The 17,660-nt window shown below is 40.9% G+C and overlaps 1 protein-coding gene across 5 annotated transcripts in view; it reads right to left on the reverse strand.

Moving 5' to 3' along the window:
* Nucleotides 1-9,986, reverse strand: part of ldlrad3 (low density lipoprotein receptor class A domain containing 3) — a 94,180-nt gene extending 84,194 nt beyond the window's left edge. The window contains exon 1 of one of the 5 annotated variants that reach the window (XM_086298210.1): nt 9,620-9,986. Coding sequence is in view for 1 of the 5 variants with exons in the window: in XM_086298208.1 (XP_086154334.1) it covers nt 9,620-9,674 (55 nt within the window). In the remaining 4 variants the exon portion in view is untranslated. Of the gene's footprint in view, nt 1-7,951; nt 8,087-9,619 lie in introns of those variants that run through there. The other 4 variants (XM_086298208.1, XM_086298213.1, XM_086298212.1 and 1 more) reach the window with 4 other exon arrangements.
* Nucleotides 9,987-17,660: the final 7,674 nt, after the last annotated feature.

A 17,660-nucleotide genomic window follows, 5' to 3' on the forward strand; every position in this document is an offset into this window, starting at 1 on the left:
CAGTACAACCATCTGTGCCACGCCATAAATAAGGCAAGTTTAAAGCCCTAAAAGGGTCAAAGAGATCTGTTGTTTCTATAGAGAACCAAAACCGTTTTTGTGCCAAGCCTAAGTCTATCGACAGTGACTTGCTTTTGGCACTGGCATCAACCACAGACTGTATATAAAAAGATGCACAACATCAGCCACTGGCTTTGTCCACTGTATTTTGAAGTCTCAATGTTAGTAGTGCATCTGTAGCCATGTTGGTTTTGAGGTTTTAGAGTTAGATGCAGAAATGTCTTTGTAGATTTACGGCCAAAAGTGTGTGTACATGTGCGTGGTTTAAAGTATGCGGGAGGTCTGCACATTTCTGCTGCATGTTTTTCCTCTATAAACACTAGTTTTGGGGAGGAAATAGAGACACGCTGTTCCGGTTTGTAAACACTGTTTATACATGGGCCTCCTGGTGACTGCAAAGGCCATAGGATTTAACCGACTGCATTTTGATGTTCGTCAAAACATTCAATACTTACTGCATTTTTGTATGGGTGGCACTGACGATCACAACATCTTCATCACTGGATAAAGACAATAAAAATAGCTTTGTGTTGATTAAATGTCCCTGTAACCGGACAAGTGAGCCAAAACCATTCCAGCAGAATACCCCAGGTTTTTATTTTAATTTGTCCCTATTGTGTATTAATGTTTAACTTACAAAAAAGGCATAAACCACACAATATGTGGTCACTACAGTTAATGATGCTCTGTTCCCAAGGACTGAAACATGACTCCAGTCATGTGGCTTTGTTTAACAACTCAGGGAATTAAAGCCACACTGGTCCTCCTTTAAGTCTAGGCATACTGAGCAAAAGCAACTAAGGCTGAAAGTAGGGATGGTTACCGTTAAGACAAGTAATATAAAACAGAAAAAAACCCCAAAACATTTCATTTCTACCACTGCCAATACCAACGCTGTTAGAGGAAAAGGTGGAAACAAAAAAGCAAAGCGTTTGTTGCCAACAAATCACTGAATTCCTCCCTGCCCTAGGCACTCTGAAACTGATGTTGAATTTCTGAATAACAGTTCAATTTATGCGCTGAACATTTCCATTTGAATTTATGAACACACCCACACCTAGGCAATGAGCCTGCAAATTCTATTTTCCTAATTTTTCCAGTGCTGAGAGAAGAACCAATAATAACAGCATTTACTGATACTCCTTTCAATAGTTTACCCCTGGAGCATGTTTAAAACTGGGTTTCAATACTCATGCTTTGCTGGAAGCATATCAGCTAAGTCAGCCACAGAGGAGGAAAAAAACAACACAACATCTCTTTCTCTCTTCCCTGTTTCAAAGACATGCAGTGATAAGCACAAACACGCAGAGTTTTATGGGGCCAACTGGCCTGCCTTCGTGAACAAACACTGAGGAAATACAAAGCACAATAAGCGGCAAACAATGTGATTCTGTCGTTCTGTTCAGTAAGAGAAATGACCCGAATAGTCTTTCTCTGGTTATGAATGGAAAAAAACCTACCTCCTGGCATTTATGTGTGGCCTTCTAACACAGAGTGATCACTGGAGTGCAAATTATGTTGATCAAGGAAAATGGCTATGTCAGGCTGAATATATGGTGTGGTTGTTAATGTTCAAGACCACACACCCACACAGTAATTTTGCATGCTGCCATGTACTTTGGGTGAGCAAGCCAGTTCAGTGTACAGTGAATAACAGTAACCTGTAAAGCATCGAGGTTTCATTCAAAATAGGGCTGCTCGATTATGGCAAAAATGATAATCACGATTATTTTCACTGAAATTGAGATCACGATTATTTGACGATATTTATTTAACCCTTTAAGACCTACCATAGAACCAAGTCCACCAGAGCTTATATTATTATTTTTTTTTTTACATGCTGTAGTGCCATTTGTGGGAGCATTTCAAGTTGCTATACATCAATACAACTGTTATAGCCCATATTTTAATAATATGTATGCATTAAGTCCATAGTAACTACATTAATTGCAAAAAAGTGCAATAAACTACAAAAAAAATTGAAAATCGCTTTTGTTTTGTTTACATATATTTCTACTTTGAGAAATTTAAGAGGTTTATCCCTCAAAACTTTAAATACAATAAAGTTGCAAAAAAATAGTTTCCCACCACAGGAAATTTATTTTGAGTGTCTTCATAGTTTTATTTTGGAGATACAGCAATTTTTATATACTGCAGGAAAAACAAAAAACAATCCTATGATGCAAATTTGCAAAGAAAACAGCATGTGCATCATTTCACTGTGGGAAGTGTTACGAACAGCTGATAGGAACGGCAAAGCGTGTTTCTGGAATATTATGTTTTTGTTCCTGCAAGCGCTTTTTATGCAATTTTTGCAAAGCTATATGTGGAACGAAACCGTGACCTAGGACAAGCTGATGGCATAAGATGTAAGTACAACTCCTCCGGTTTCATATGCAAAACAAATTATTGCGCTAGCTTACACGGTTCAGGTTCTACAGGGATTTAAAAATAGTTACGCAAAACGGAGCGTGCTGCTCTGACCGGCTTTAAAGGGTTAACAATAACTTTAAAAAAATAATATAAAATAGTGTGCAACACCACTGAAGTTTTTTTTTATTTTTTTAAACTCTCTTTTCAACCAACAGCAGTCACTCTCCTCTCCAAATAACTTCTGCTTAGCTTTCCGAGCTTCCCTCGGGTCCTCTTAACAGAGGTGTGGACTCGAGTCACATGACTTGGACTCGAGCCAGACTCGAGTCATTAATTTTATGACTTTAGACTTGACTTGAAAAAATGTTCTAAGACTTGTGACTTGACTTGGACTTTTACACCAATGACTTGGGACTTGAATTGGACTTGAACCGGTTTACTTGAAAAGACTTGATATTTTACCCCAAATATAAAATTTAACATGCATATTATATAGAGATTGAAAATGTGACGTCATTCACGGGTAGAACCGCAAAGGATTCTGGGAACTCGTGGCAAGCGGTACTAGCGCACGCAGGCTTTCAATTAAAATCAGTTATACAGCGATAAAAAGAAACACAAAAATGTCAAGAAGCCGTTGTATTATTAACTGCAATAGCCGGTCGCATGACAGCCACGGGAAGCCGACGGGTAAAGAGATCGGTTGTTATCGGATTACGTCATTGAGGAGAAATTGTTCGAGCCATGTTTCCGAAGTAACAAAGACGCGACGGATGGCCTGGATTGCAGCCATTCAAAGATCAAATATAACGTCCCAGAACCCTCCAGCTCACAGGTTAGTCTGCTCCAAGCATTTACACGAAGGTCAGTGTTTTTTAGTAGTTAATACGTCATTTTTCTTAACATAATTGGTGATATAGGTTACAAGCAAGTCTGGCGCTGAACAGAAATTGTCGCGCTATGCTCCTTTATTTATTGTGCATAAATAGTAAATTGTCCTGACACAATATTGCGTTTCGCTTCTGTTATTATGGTACATTGACAAAAACATATACTTTTATTCACAGGATAAAACAGGTTTTTTGTATCACTAATTGTCCAGTACGATTACAGCATACGGTATTATTGTCACTGCTACATTTCTGTAATGCTACCAGAAATTATTTCCACTACTAATTAATTACCGTTGAGCTCAAAGGTCCTATTAATAAACGGTTAACGAATGTGTATTTATGATGACGATTTGTGAGACTGGTAAACTTATGATACGTACGATGGTCTTTCGTTCTACACGGTGCATTTCAAGGTCCTGCACCCATCCGTCGGTAAACTGTACCTGGGCTTGTTGCAGTGACCTGAAGTTACTAAACTTCATGAGTGTATGCACTCACTCCAAGAACCGTATAATTATAAATATGCATATAAATATGCTAAGATGAGATAGCTGACTTCATCTAACTAGCAAATGTTTTCCAGGCTACGTTGGTGATGCAGTTTTTTTTAATGTGTATATTTTTGTCATGCGATTTTAAAGCCGGTCCTACAAGCGCATCCAAGAATAACATGCAGCTTATCTCAGAACTGTCGGTGAAAATTATTCTTGGAGCTAGGTTTAATTGAGCTGCATTTTAAAGAGGTGCAATTTCACAATTTGTGTATATTTTCTAAGTTCACTATTTTGTCATGTGTTGAGAAAAACACAGATTTAAAAATTACATGGTCTAATATTTACATTTAGCATATAACTGCAACATGCTTTTTTTCGGTTTTTTTAACGACTCGAAAGGACTTGAAATTCAAAATTTCAGACTTGTGACTTGACTCGGACTTTTACACCAGTGACTTGAGACTCGACTCTGACTTGCCTGACATTACTTGAGACTTGACTTGAGACTTGAGGATAAAGACTTGAGACTTACTTGAGACTTGCAAAACAATGACTTGGTCCCACCTCTGCCTCTTAATCAGCGGTCTCCAACCTTTTTTGCGCCACGGACCGGTTTATGCCCGACAATATTTTCACAGACGGCCTTTAAGGTGTCGTGGATAAATGAGGGAGGGGCTAATAATCGGCTCAGTCATTTTTAATGATCGTTGAATGCCCAGATCGTAATCGTGATTCAAATTCGATTAATTGAGCAGCCCTAATTCAAAATTCCCCACTTAAGTAAGGTGTGGGCTTTGGCATCTCTTTGAACTTACTTGTGTGGTTAGCAATCTAAGGATTTAATAAAAAAGTACAAGTAAGGTTAAAGCTTAAACATACACAAAGAAGCTTAAAGCTAATCCTATGTTTTATGGTAAATAAGTGTCACAGAAACAGAGTCATCAGTTTCCAAAATTGTGTTGACTTCTCAGTGTTTTAGGATGTTTTTCCACCTTTGCCATTTAATCTGTTTTAATTGAACTACGCCTCATTTTCCTCCTTGGGGTGACTCCTTTGTGCTGATGTGAACACTGTAATCACATTTAATCAAGGACCAAAACAACCACGCCCAGACTAGTTGGACGATAGGGTCCCCTTCCAGTTCCAAACAAACTCCTGAGCAGTTTGTTAGCAATAAGAACAAATCTCAGTCCGACCCAAATAACATGTATACACTGCAAGTTTGAACTAAATGCCTTTCTGCAGTCGGGTATGTGTTGCATTGTGGGATGCGGTAGAGTACCATAGACATACAGAAAGAACAAACTATAGCAACTAGCTGTAATATGGGCTCACTAGTTCAGATCACAGCAACTTCACACTGTATTTATTTTGTTGAACCTTTTACGCAGAGTGAAACCTGAAACCAAAACCAGGCAACCAGAAAACGGCTATAAGTTTAGAAACTCACTCAGATCAGAGTAAATGAACAATAGATATGTGACCACTCTTAGTGTTGTAAGTGACTAATTTACTTGGATCAATTCTATTGGACAATAGATAAATATGCCATTAAAGGCCAAACAGGCGTTACAAAATAACCTAACCCTAAGTCCAGTCATAAGTCTGACCATTAGAATTTAGAAGATTTAGAACCTTATTTTTAATAAAATTCAACAAAGAAAAATAATCTTTATAATGTGTACACTCAAAAACTAGCTACATTGCTTTTTCAAAACCAAGCCTGCTTTGCTCCAAAATACAGGGCTGGGTTGGTTTAGGGTAACCACCTAAGATGACTTGGGCTTAAATGAGTGAGTAACTTAAGCTGTGGACTGCAGTGTTTTTGGTCTGCTACTAAAAGGAATATGTTAAAAAGAAGTAAAAAAATAACTTGACAGTTGATGAAGACTTAATGAGCAGAACATCCAAAACACTCCTAAATGAGGACTCTACAGCAGATGATGAATTACTAGAGAAACTAATAAATACAGTGAAACAGGTGACCACTTTCCTCATAAGTAGCTCCTGATTTACTAAACCAAAACTAAGCAAAAAATATTAACCATCTTTTCATTATTGATCACTTCATCAGTAGTTTGAACAGTAAGGTAAAGCGGCACGTCATACTGAGAAACTCCAAACTATCTTCAACATATCAACAATTACAGGCATAGGGTAGGTAACAAACTATCTGAATCTGCAATGTATATAGAGAGTTTTTAATGTAAGGTTTGTATATCTGTAGTGACATTATCTGTTGCCAAAAGTTCAAAAGTCAATGTTGTCATATTTCCCCATTCCCCCAAAACAAATTAAAACTAGAAAAAGTTGCATTTCCTGCGAAAATGCAGTGTGAATGCTAGGGATGGGTATTGATAAGATTTTCACGATTCCGATTCCATTTGATTCTGTTTAACGATTAGATTCTTTATCGATTCTCTTATTGATTCTTTTTTTTTTCCTTTTTCTTTTTTTAAAGGGGGAAAAAAAATTGTACATGTAAATGCACAGTAATAGCAGGTTTTGTAATAAGGCAGATCGCACTAACATAATATGCACTGTTAGTTGATTATTTACCTGCTGAATTAACGGGAGAGGACGTGCAAACGTTACCGCTGCTGCTGGGTTGAGATTCATGAGTCCGGAGCGGAATTAAAATCACGACATTCATTTAAGGTCATCGCGTGTTTTGTGAGCAAATGCTTTTGCATATTCGTAGTGTTTCCTCCCTTAAATGAAATATCTACTTTGCAAGTATTGCAAGTTGCCCTGTTGTGTTCCGTTCTCGTAAAGTATAACCAAACTTTTGAGCGTTTGAGCCGCTTAGGTGCCGTGTTTCCTGTCAGGTAAATGACGCTCCGCAACGTGGTGACGTCATTCGGGGCGACTGGAATCGATAAGGGAATCGTTTGCAATTTTGGCAAACAATTCCAAGGAATTGAAACAGTGGGAACCGGTTCTCAACAAGAACCGGTTTTCGATACCCATCCCTAGTGAATGCCGTGTAGTGGAATCTGAAAACAGCATAAGGAGAACTATCTGCTGAAAACACTGTGTACAAGCTGAACTGTTTGCTGAAAACTGCTTTATTTGAAACACTATACTGAAGAGTGTCAAGAAAGCAGGGAGAGTGCAAGGAGGGAAGACTTGCAGCAAGTGTCGCAAGTAGAATTCAAACCTTTGCTACCAGATCTCACGGTGGCTGTTCATCCCACTGAGCCAAACCAGTTCTGGTCTCAAACAAAGATATGATGAGAGAAAAAATGTGCACTGTGCAGAAACAGCTAAATTGTGCTGAAAAGAGGTGATGAAGCTAAATGTTCAGCAAAAAAGAGATGAAGAACCTGAAAATTTTGCTGAAAAGAGCAGAAGAGGCTGGAATTTGTGCTAAAAAAAAAAAAAAAAAAAAAGAGGTGAAAAAGTTGAAAATTCTACTGAAAAGAGCAGAAGCGACTGAAAATTTTGCTGAAAAGGGGTGAAAAAGCTGAAATTTGTGTTGAAAATACTTAAAACAGTTGAACTGTTAACTGAAAAAAATGTTGCCATAAGCAGGATTCGAACCCGGCCCTCCTGCTCTGAGAACGGCTGCTCATCTCACTGAGCTAAAACATGGCTCAGCCCAGCAAGCAAAACTGGTGATCACACTGATAATGTTGTCCCATTCAGCAAAATGGGGTAAAAAAAATGGCATAAAAAGCTTAATATCTGAAAAAGTATAAAGGTTATGAGCACCAAAAGATAAAGCATACATCAATGCTGTGAGGCATTCACACAAATATATTATTAATATTTATTGAGAGAGGAGAGAAAGACTACTGCTAGAAGTTGGTTATGACACAACCTTGTATTTACTTTGGACTTGACCAACATTTCCAGTATAGCACAGCACTAACCACTATCTAACGTCCTAGTATCCCACATACTGATTGTTAAATCCTATGCTGTGTTTTAGCTTTTATGCTGGTTTGGACAACAATACAACACAGTCACATAAACAGAGTCTAACTCATATTAAGCTGACATTATTACCCTGGTCAGGCTATGAGCTAATAAAACACTGAAGCACCGTTTATCTATTCAAAGCTGAGCAGACGTAAGCCATACAAAAGAAAACAAACTACCGTAATATTTCGAAAGAAAATTTCTTACATTAATCACAGATACATCCTCCTTTGCTCCTGCAGGGAAAACCAGAGTGGGCAGCTCACACTAAATCTCTGTCTGAAGCTAATATAATGTTATTTGCACTTCTGTTTCAGTGACACGAGCAAAAACATTTTTCTTCTTCACTGCAGACATTTCAGTTTTTCATGTCAAGCGAATCACAGGTGTTGCTAATCACATTAATGACGGCTCCATTATTTTCAAGAGTCCCAGGAAGTCATGACAGCGTGACAACCCACAGCACCAGGCCAATTATAATGAAGACGTGAAAGCGAATTCAGCCAATAGGAATGCAAGAACAACCGTCTTGTGAAAGAGTTACAAGTGTCATCTTTAATGACTCTGAACTGATTGCAAAATATACTGTTTATAATTAGGTTAATGAGATTTTGTGGGTAGAGGGCAACTGCAAGTACACAGAGCTGTAACTGGCCTGTAACCCTCATCAAATCCTGCTAACTTAACTTTCACAGTTAAACTCCACTTGCAGGTAACAGCGTAGGCTACAGGAAAGGAGTGGGGCACACAATGGACTAAATAGAGTAAGAGCCAAAACAAACACAGCCACCTCACCCACCTTCTTCTTTTGATTAAATACCCAACACCCCACCAGCCACAATCCACTTATTTATTCACATTGAGTGTGTGTGTGTGTGTGTGTGTGTGTGTGTGTGTGTGTGTGTGTGTGTGTGTGTGTGTGTGTGTGTGTGTGTGTGTGTGTGTGTGTGTTTCTTCTGCTGGGACAAAACAAGCATCATCATCACCACCACAAGCATCTTGGCTCTTTTTAAATTTTCCGGCCACGCCCATTTAATGCACCTGTAGCTGGGAGACCGTGAAAATCCACCTAAAACCCACACTGCTGGAAACATCAGCAATGCTGTCACTGTTACACTCCATAAAAGCCACGCATTTTTTCGTCATTAAAAAGCAATAAAAGCAAATCCAATTATCTGTGACTGATACTGTTTATTTCTGGGTCATATATTTATTCACTGTAGGTCCTCACTGAAGCATTTGAGCATCCTGTAATAACCACCGGGGAAATTATACGTCACTAATGTGAACATTAGCTCAAATCTGCATCATGTTTAAACCAAGTAAAAGAAACAAGTGGCTGTCACAAGTGTCCCATAAACTACAAGACGTCATTCTCCGGGCCCCGTGCAGCTTCCATGGCGAGGCTGGAGAACAGCTTGACTTGTCAACGGCGCCCTGTCAACAACCTCTCACTTATAACGTAGCAGGGGGAGACCACGGCGTCATCTCAAAACAACCCGGTGAACGGACACGCCACGGAGGAAGTCTCTAGCAAAAGAAATACTTTGTCTCAGAGGTGAAGGGGACATGTAGCGAATGCGAGACACTCGACATGCACGAAAAACTCTGAAACTGCTGCCAATAATCCAGATTTACTGGCGCGTACGCACACACAAAGTCCAGTTCAGTCGAGGGAAAAGAAATGTCTTATAAGTTCTTTTCAAAGACGTCGTTTCGCTAACTTTGAGGAAACTCGAGGGAGAAAGTAGTGCACCACACAGCCCGTCCTTAAGAATTTTTTATATCAGCGCCCCCTCTTCCTCTGAACTCGCACCGAAGCGTGTCCGCGCCGTGATAACTACGTTAGTTTCACCCTGGCTTTGAAAAACTTACCAACACTTCTTGAGCCTGACCCCGAACCAAGCAGAAGGTACCAGATCCACATCATACGGACGCCTTTTTGTGCACCCCCCGGCCTACTCCTGCTGTCCTGCCCCGCTGCAGGGCAACAACTGAGGGCAAGAAAAGGGAGAGAAAAAACTTCTCCTTTGCTTCGCTACTCTTGCCTGTTTATGCTCTTAAAGTCTGGCTCTTTGACGTCTTCCGGAAATCTAAGAGCGCATTCGGCGAGGAAGAAGTGCTTTCGTTGGGACGGCCGTAAACTATGGAGTCCAGTTTGGGGAGGAGGGGTGGGGTAGGCATGAAAGCTGGAGGTGGCGGTAGGCAGGCTGAGTGTAGTCGGTCGTTCGTGTGTTGGTGCTCAGAGAGAGGCGGAGTCGGAGTCAGAGAGCCGGGAGAGCAAAGGCCGGCCAGTCCGGGACACTGGTTCCCTAACGGTGCCGTATGCGCAAAAGCGGGACCGTAACTCCAGCAATAACAGACTTAACTAACTTTGAATCTGTTCAGAAAAAGTGAGCGAAAGAAGTAACTGAAGGCAAATAAAAAAAAAATATATATATTAAAGAATCCAAAAAAAGGTTAAAAACAATCCCTAAGTGAGAAGGACCTGAGGATAAAATGACCATATTGGTCTTTGTTAAAGTAAAAGGTAACAACACCAGCTGTACCTATCAGGCAAATATATAGCTACCTGATTTCAGTAGGAATGAATATATTCTGAAACTCTAAAATAAATACATATGGTAGCAGATGGCATGGAGGAGGGGGAGCTATTTGGAGCAATCTTATAACAGATGGTTAGCCCTGATGAAAGTTAAAATAGGGAAAACACTTGTAGAAAATCAAAGTATGGATGAATTTGTGGTGTTGGCACAAAAACTGAGAAATGCACACAGAAGGAGATTAGTTCTCTCCTGCATTTCTGGTGTTCCATCTCAGCTCTAGCAACTTCCACACAAGCAGAAATGTAAAATTTAACAATCCACGGAGAGCACCAGAGCATCCAGGCACAAAGCGTAGGCTATATACAGAGAGACAGGGAAGAAAGTAAGAAGGAAAGTAATCCTAGTGCTATATTTCGGTGTTTGCATGCCAGTGTAAGTTGGATTCAATTAGAAAGAGACAGGGAGAGGGATAGAAGGACAGGAGGCTTCACCTATCAAACCTCTTTTTATCATAGAACTGCAGCTGTGCACACAGGCAACCTCGCTTCAAACGAACCCTTTATTTCGATAGCAGGCGAACCTGGAGGCATAAGACTTGGATGAGGCCCAAAACCAGACTCCTCCAGCTCACTTTGTATTCATCCAAACACTGCCTTATCAAGCCAGAGCTTCATGCAGACTCAAACCCGTGGGAAGGGTCCTGGCATGTCAGTCGGATCTGTTGAAACTTTGTCAAAGATTCCAGCTTGATAGCTTCTGCAGGGTCCTGTTGTCCTCATGTCCCCCTATTGCTGCCTTTCAGGCCCTTTGCATTTCATTCCAAGTCCTGGTGCTTCATGGGTGTACATGAGGAGCCACAAAGTTTACTGTTGGCAAGCATGAATATTTTAAAGATCCCCGCAGTTAACAAAGACAGACACAAGTCTCCTCAGCAGAAATCCAGACTACAATCAACACTAATAAACTAAATGTTTGTTGACAAGAAAGAAGATTTGTCAGTCAATGTTAAATGGATTTTTATTCCGCTCCCCTGGAGATATCATTAATGTTAATGCTGAGCTGTCTCACAAATTATACAGCCTGATCCATGAACCAGAACGGCATAATCTGTTTTGGGGGGCTTTGCCCGAGAGAGCTGCAAGCTAAAAGCAAAAATGTGCTCAAATGCATTAGTGATTGACACACAGTGTTTCAGTAATGCTCATCAATTAGTATAGGCTATCTATAAACAGCTCAGACCTAATTAGCCAGTGGCCAACAAATGGACTCGTTAGGGGACATTAAACTCTAATATGAAGGTTGTTATTGACTTAATCATAGGAGAAACCCAATTAGTGGCCGAATTTGGAAAATGACTCTGAGGTAGTAAGTAGCAACCTGGGATGACTTTGCCTGTGGGCGAGTGGTGGCACTGAGAGAAAGATTCATCCGCAGAAGCAGGGAGGGGTAAGAAAATGTATAATGGGAAGTGCGCAAAGAGCATGTGTGTGTACGTGTGGGGAGAGAAAACAACACTTACAGAGCAGTGCGAAAAGACAGTGAGCAAGTATGCCGGCGGCAAGACAAGTATCAGGAGGAGGGTGAAAAAAGTGAGATGGAGAAGGTGAAAAAGAAAGTGTGGGAATAATGTATGCTGTGATAGAAGGAGTGAAGTGAGAGAGGAAAATATACCTGACCAAAATTCCCCTCGACTCCTCAGGTGTTGCCTCATATAACAGAGACTTACGTGCAAGCTGTGGTGTACTACTGAAGGTAAATATAGTGTAACTCTGCCAACAAGAATAGCTGAGTCCGCTGCCACGGAGGGCGCTGCTAATAAATCATTTTATCTAATGAGAACGTGAGCTGAGGATGAGCGAGCACAAATATAGCTCTTGAGAGCTTCAGGGTGACACGTCCTTGTCGTGTCAGGCTGCCATCAAGGTAGCTGCGAAATGCCAAGGCCCCTGAAGGACTGGCAACGGCAGGTTCACTCTCTAGTGTGAATCTCTTGACATTCGTGTTATTTTTAATAACCAGTATAGTGGTGGGAGCGATGTCTGTGAGTGTATGAGTCAAAAAGAAATAGAGAGAAAGAGAAACACAAGAGTGAGGACACATCGTGCATCAGTGCAGCAATGATTTCAACAGAAGTTTCTATTGAGCCATTCAGAAGTTTATTTTAGTGACTACCCTGCACACCCATACATGCACGTTTGGGTGTGTGAAGCATGAACATAGTTATGCACTGTGGGATACCACACCCAGCCTCCTTCATGCATTTCCAAATGCATTAATTGGGTTAATTAGCCATTGATCACATAATTACTCAATTATGTGATCAATGCTGTGTTTCTTTGACATTTGTTAGCAAAGCTGATTGTCTTGCCTGCTGCAGGGACCTCAGATAGGCACCAGCCAGCAATTGAATCACAGGGAGATGTGCAGACTAGCTTCTGTGTGTGTGCATGTGCGCACACATATCAATCTATATAGGTCTCAGGCTGAGAGTCAAATTAGGAACAGATATTGATTTGGGATTTCAGAGACAAGGGGAAATAACAATTTAAGACAGAAATGCCTGAAGCACCAACCATTATGTTCTTAATTAATCTAGATTTTAAAACAACATGTACAAACTGGAATGAGTTACATTATGAAGTGTAAAATCAAGATGATGGAAGAATGTGACAAATAGAGAACAGTGTTATTATAATGCAGCAAGAGTAAGTCTATTGATCTATTGTAAGTCTAAGTTTATTAATCTTGTTATGGCAAATTGTAAAAACAATGTAAATACAAATACTATACTATAGTCGGATAAACAATAATGTATTCAATAAATATAATGTTTTAGCAGCACTTTAGCATCCACTAGAAAACAGGACTCTATTGTAGTCTAATTTTGTTCACATTATAACTTAATGCAAAAGAAGCTCAGTGTGCTTCCAAGGCCACAGCAGTCCATTATCGCTTCTGGTCTCCAAACAACAGGCAGAGGCATTTCTAAATAACAGCCTTAAACAAGGTCAAACTGAGCTGAGTGATGGCCAATCTTCTCTCGCTTATACATAATTACATTGAGTTAACTTTGAATAGTCATCAAGATTTCTTCCTTCGGATTCTGCCCTTGATTTTAGGAAGAAAAAAAAAATTCAATCTCAGCTAATGCTCGTACAACCTTATATGTCACTCTAAATGATGAAATTATTGTCAATCGAGTTTAAACAACCGTTGATTAGAGAGAAAAGATACACCAGGGGCAGCTTGTCAGAATGAGACTGTCGTCCGCTCTGAACTAAAAGGATTTAGAGTACAGTTGAAGCTTTTGGGAATATTGTTAGATTTTAGTATTAGTTCTTAAGCTAAACATTAAGTTACCTAATGATAATGTTACATGTACAATTGGGGGATAATGAAAGCATAAATATCTGAATCAAATCCAAAATAAACACAAAAGCAAGACACTGAGGACTAAACCCTTCAGTTTGTTCTGCGTTGCTAGTCGGGAGCTTCTCTGCGCACAGGTTTATCTGGTACACGGTGAAAGTACATGACAAGCTGCCTCTTGAGTATCTTTTCTTTCTAATCAGTCATCATGTAAACGTCATTTGGTACATGTTGTGGAATTTTACTGGATAGCTGAAAACCTTGGCATACCAACTGAAAATTGAGGACAGCATTAAAGTCATTTGATTTATCTTCCACAGGAATAATACAACATATATTTAATTGCTGAGCCATTCAATACTTAGATTGTTAACATCAAGGTGGTGCTCAGTCAGTATTTGCAAAAGATATTTCAGTCTTGAGCTAAGGGGTGGGATCAGCTGCTGGTATAAATGATGCAAGTGTGTTGGTGAAACCAGTTAATGTTGGTTTTTATTACCATTAAAAAAAAGTCCTGGCTGAAACTAATTCACTGCAGGTGGAATAACAGTCATATTTTGACAACAGTGGTCCTAAAAGAACTTTAAGTATCCAAGGTAGCATTAAAATGGGTTTCAGAATAAGCTGAATTGAAAAACTGAACCCTTTCCATTTTGCTTCACTGCCCACTGCTCAGAGCAACACGTGACTAACAGCACACACAAAATCTAATAAAATATTTAAGAGAAGGAATAGGAATATCACAGAGAGTGAGCCAGCGAGTGGAAGAAAATGGGACAAGGACAGATGAGAGCATCGGGGCCACCGGGGTCATGTGATAGAGATAGGCTGGGATGAGAAGAAGCGGCAGTGCTCCCAGCAGACTTGGCCTGTTTTATAGCATTCTGGTTTGGCCCACTGCTCACACCCGCAGGCCGCCTTCATTTATTGGACCACCAACTGTCACAGGTGGGGGGGTTATGGGTGAAAGTAGGCCTTTCATTCCCTGCCTCCTCGCCATGCCATGACCCTAATCTATGCTATTTTTTAATCAAAATGCTCCATATATTTGTGTTAGATAAACCACCCAGATTAGCATCAGGAGAGTAACCTTGACAGCATTAAAGTAACAATGTCTGTCGAAGACAACGAGTACGTGCTTGGTGGTGAGCAATTAAAGTGTGAGTTAGAATAGGAGGAGCAGCAGAAAGCAGCTGGGTAAATAGTGAAAGTTATAGGAAACATGGAAAAAAAAAGAGTTGGTTCACACTTGAGATTCAGCAGTAAAGTGCATAAATATAGGTGTCTGTAAAATGGTTTAGGAGGAAAGGGAGCATTAAATATCTTAACTAAACTGAAAGTTATGGGCACTCAGAGAGGACTCATCAAGAGCATGACAGACTGGAATGGATTCAAGAGACTAAACACAGGGTTGGGCGGCGAGCAGTGTAACGGCATTGTAACTGCCTAAGGTTGTAAAAAAGCCTTGGCTTGAACGCAGTGGTTTATGTCTTGGTGCAGTTAAAGCATGCAGATTGACCATGACAAGGGGGGAAGTTGGATTTGGAAGGCTAACAGTCAGCACAGTGAGGGGTTGTCAGTCAGGCAAGACCAGTAAGATCTGCAGGACTCGGGGATAGCAAGGAACACCATGACAGGGTTATTGCTCAGCCATCCCTGCTCTTGGCTATGACCGGAGCAGCGAGGAGAGACGAGGGAAAGGGGAAAAATAGGAAACAGAGTGAGGGCGTTAGGGGAGCTTGCTGGGAACTGGGCCTTTGATCACTGGGTGAAGAATTGCCAGCTCAATGCCCACTGCTGCTGGGTCCCAACCCTAAAGCACTATGGGAAATGTTCATATTCAAATATCAGCTTCTTTTCTTCCACCACATGCCTAATTCAGTTTTTGGCAGCCAAGTAGACTGAAATACATGCACAATGCCTACACACTGAAAGACACACAAATAAATTGCTTTGTTCTGATGAGTTGCCCTGGGCAAACTCTCATTAGAGTCATTGCTGTGAAGCTTAGGGCCGTGACACGAGGCAACACAGTGTGGAGGCATGCCTCAAACACAAGCACACACATCTGTGTGTCAGCCACTGTCACACTCTGGAAAACAGGTGGCAGAAGGCTTATATGAAATATTGGACATATTCTGATAGCATCGAACAGGGTCTGTTTATGTTTTCCACTGATTCACAACGATGCAGCCACTCAAGCAGAAACGTTGTGTAGGAGTCTTCATATGGCCACAAAATACACCGGAATATAAAATATTCTGAACTGCTTAGCAAATTTTTGTTTTGTATTTCGCTGCCCTGTCGAGCATGCCCGAGGCTTACCCTACTGGCTGGTACAGAGGTGTGCGTGCATGTGTGTGTGTGGGCCAATGGGGGTTTCCCACCTGCTGTTAGGAGGGATAAAAAGTGAGTGTGGAATGAGCATAGCTTTGATCGTTTCTAATCCTCAAAGGAGGTGGAGGGCAACCTCAGCGTGTTGCCAGGGGAAGGCCAAAATAGCATTTTTGAAGAAGGAGGAGTTCTGTGTTGCATGTTTATGTAGGGTGGATATCGTAGCTTAACTGCACACACTTGAAATTATTATTTACAAGCTTAAATTGTTTATGTTTGTGTGTTTTTTTTCCTTGTGGAGAATGAGTCATCCTCACTTGATAGGGATAGGAACTTTCCATTGCTCGACCCGGTCATAGTCCCCATGACTCCAGTAGGCGCAGCAACTTTAAAAGCTACACCTCCTGCGAGGCGCAGGTGTATCAAGTTTTCTAGTAGCTTTAGTTTCCCGGTGTGTGCCAGCCACTTGTCTACCTGTCAAGTCTTCGGATAGTGATGAACACGTCCACACTACAAGTGTCGCTCGAGCTTTAACCTCTTAAGTCTTTGGATCCTTGCCACGCAAGAAACTTCCCTCCCCGATTTCTCTCCAGAGGACTCTATCTCATCAGCCACAGACCTTTTACCAAGCCCTCTGCCTTTCTGAGAATCATCTTTACATATTCTTGCGTTTTGTAAATAAACCCCTTGAACTTCCCTTCAGCCTCCTGCTTTCATCATTTTTAGTGCGACTGTTCTGGCAGTAAATCTAAACAGACCCCACAAATCTGTAAATGTCATCTGGGTGCAAGAAGCACTGCCTTCTGTCTTTGTTTCCCTGTGGATAATTTAATTGAGAAAGTCTCATTAAAAAATAAACCCACTGCCGATGGTGCCTGGGCTGAGGCGCATGCTGAGTCTGACCTTTTGTCATAAGAACAATTAACTTCAGTGGGTGCTCATTAAATAAGACGGACATTTTATTATCATTACCTTAATGGCGACTCATACATCAAGATTAAAGTCGAACCCTGTTCACCGAGCTGTCCCGTGAGGTTGACACCGGGTTAAATGAGCACTGTGAAAGGCAAGGATAGAGCATGGCTTCAAAACAGTTTTATTGTATCTACTCATTATTCCACTCAGACATACACAAAGGATTCTGTATACTGTGGGAGTATGACTCAAGTGAAGTGTGGATAAACAGATACTGGCTCTCAAAACAAGCTGGTTATTCATGTTCCCCTCGATGATTAGGTAGGGGGCTTTTAGTGTGAATTTGCATGCGCATTGTTGTCATCTTCTTGCCCATTATTTACCATGCAAGCCCCGCACTGTATAATGGCGAAAGAGATGCCACGTTTGAAGTGATTACATGCAGGTTTAGAGATGGACCTTTTGTAGTCGCAGCTTCCTTCCGTGCACACGTACACGACAGATGAAGCAGAAAACACAGATGGAGGGAGAGAGCTGTTTTTGTTGTGTAACTGTATGAAAGCATACAAAGCACAATCAAAGGTGCGCTTGGTATTCCACCCACAGGTAGGGATCACAAGGCCACTCTAAAACAGTCCAAAGCTACCTTGGGACAGCTCCAGCTCCTCACTTCACAAACCAGTATACAGCGAGACCCTGCAGGGCACTCGGAGGGGTGGTTAAAATTGGAACACATTCATCTCAATCCCCTG

The sequence above is a fragment of the Aulonocara sp. 'chitande type north' Nkhata Bay genome, linkage group LG7 (assembly GCF_057382095.1).
Source record: "Aulonocara sp. 'chitande type north' Nkhata Bay isolate Kocher_YH1m ecotype deep benthic linkage group LG7, A_spYH_male_GT1.1, whole genome shotgun sequence".
NCBI classification, from domain to species: domain Eukaryota; kingdom Metazoa; phylum Chordata; class Actinopteri; order Cichliformes; family Cichlidae; genus Aulonocara; species Aulonocara sp. 'chitande type north' Nkhata Bay.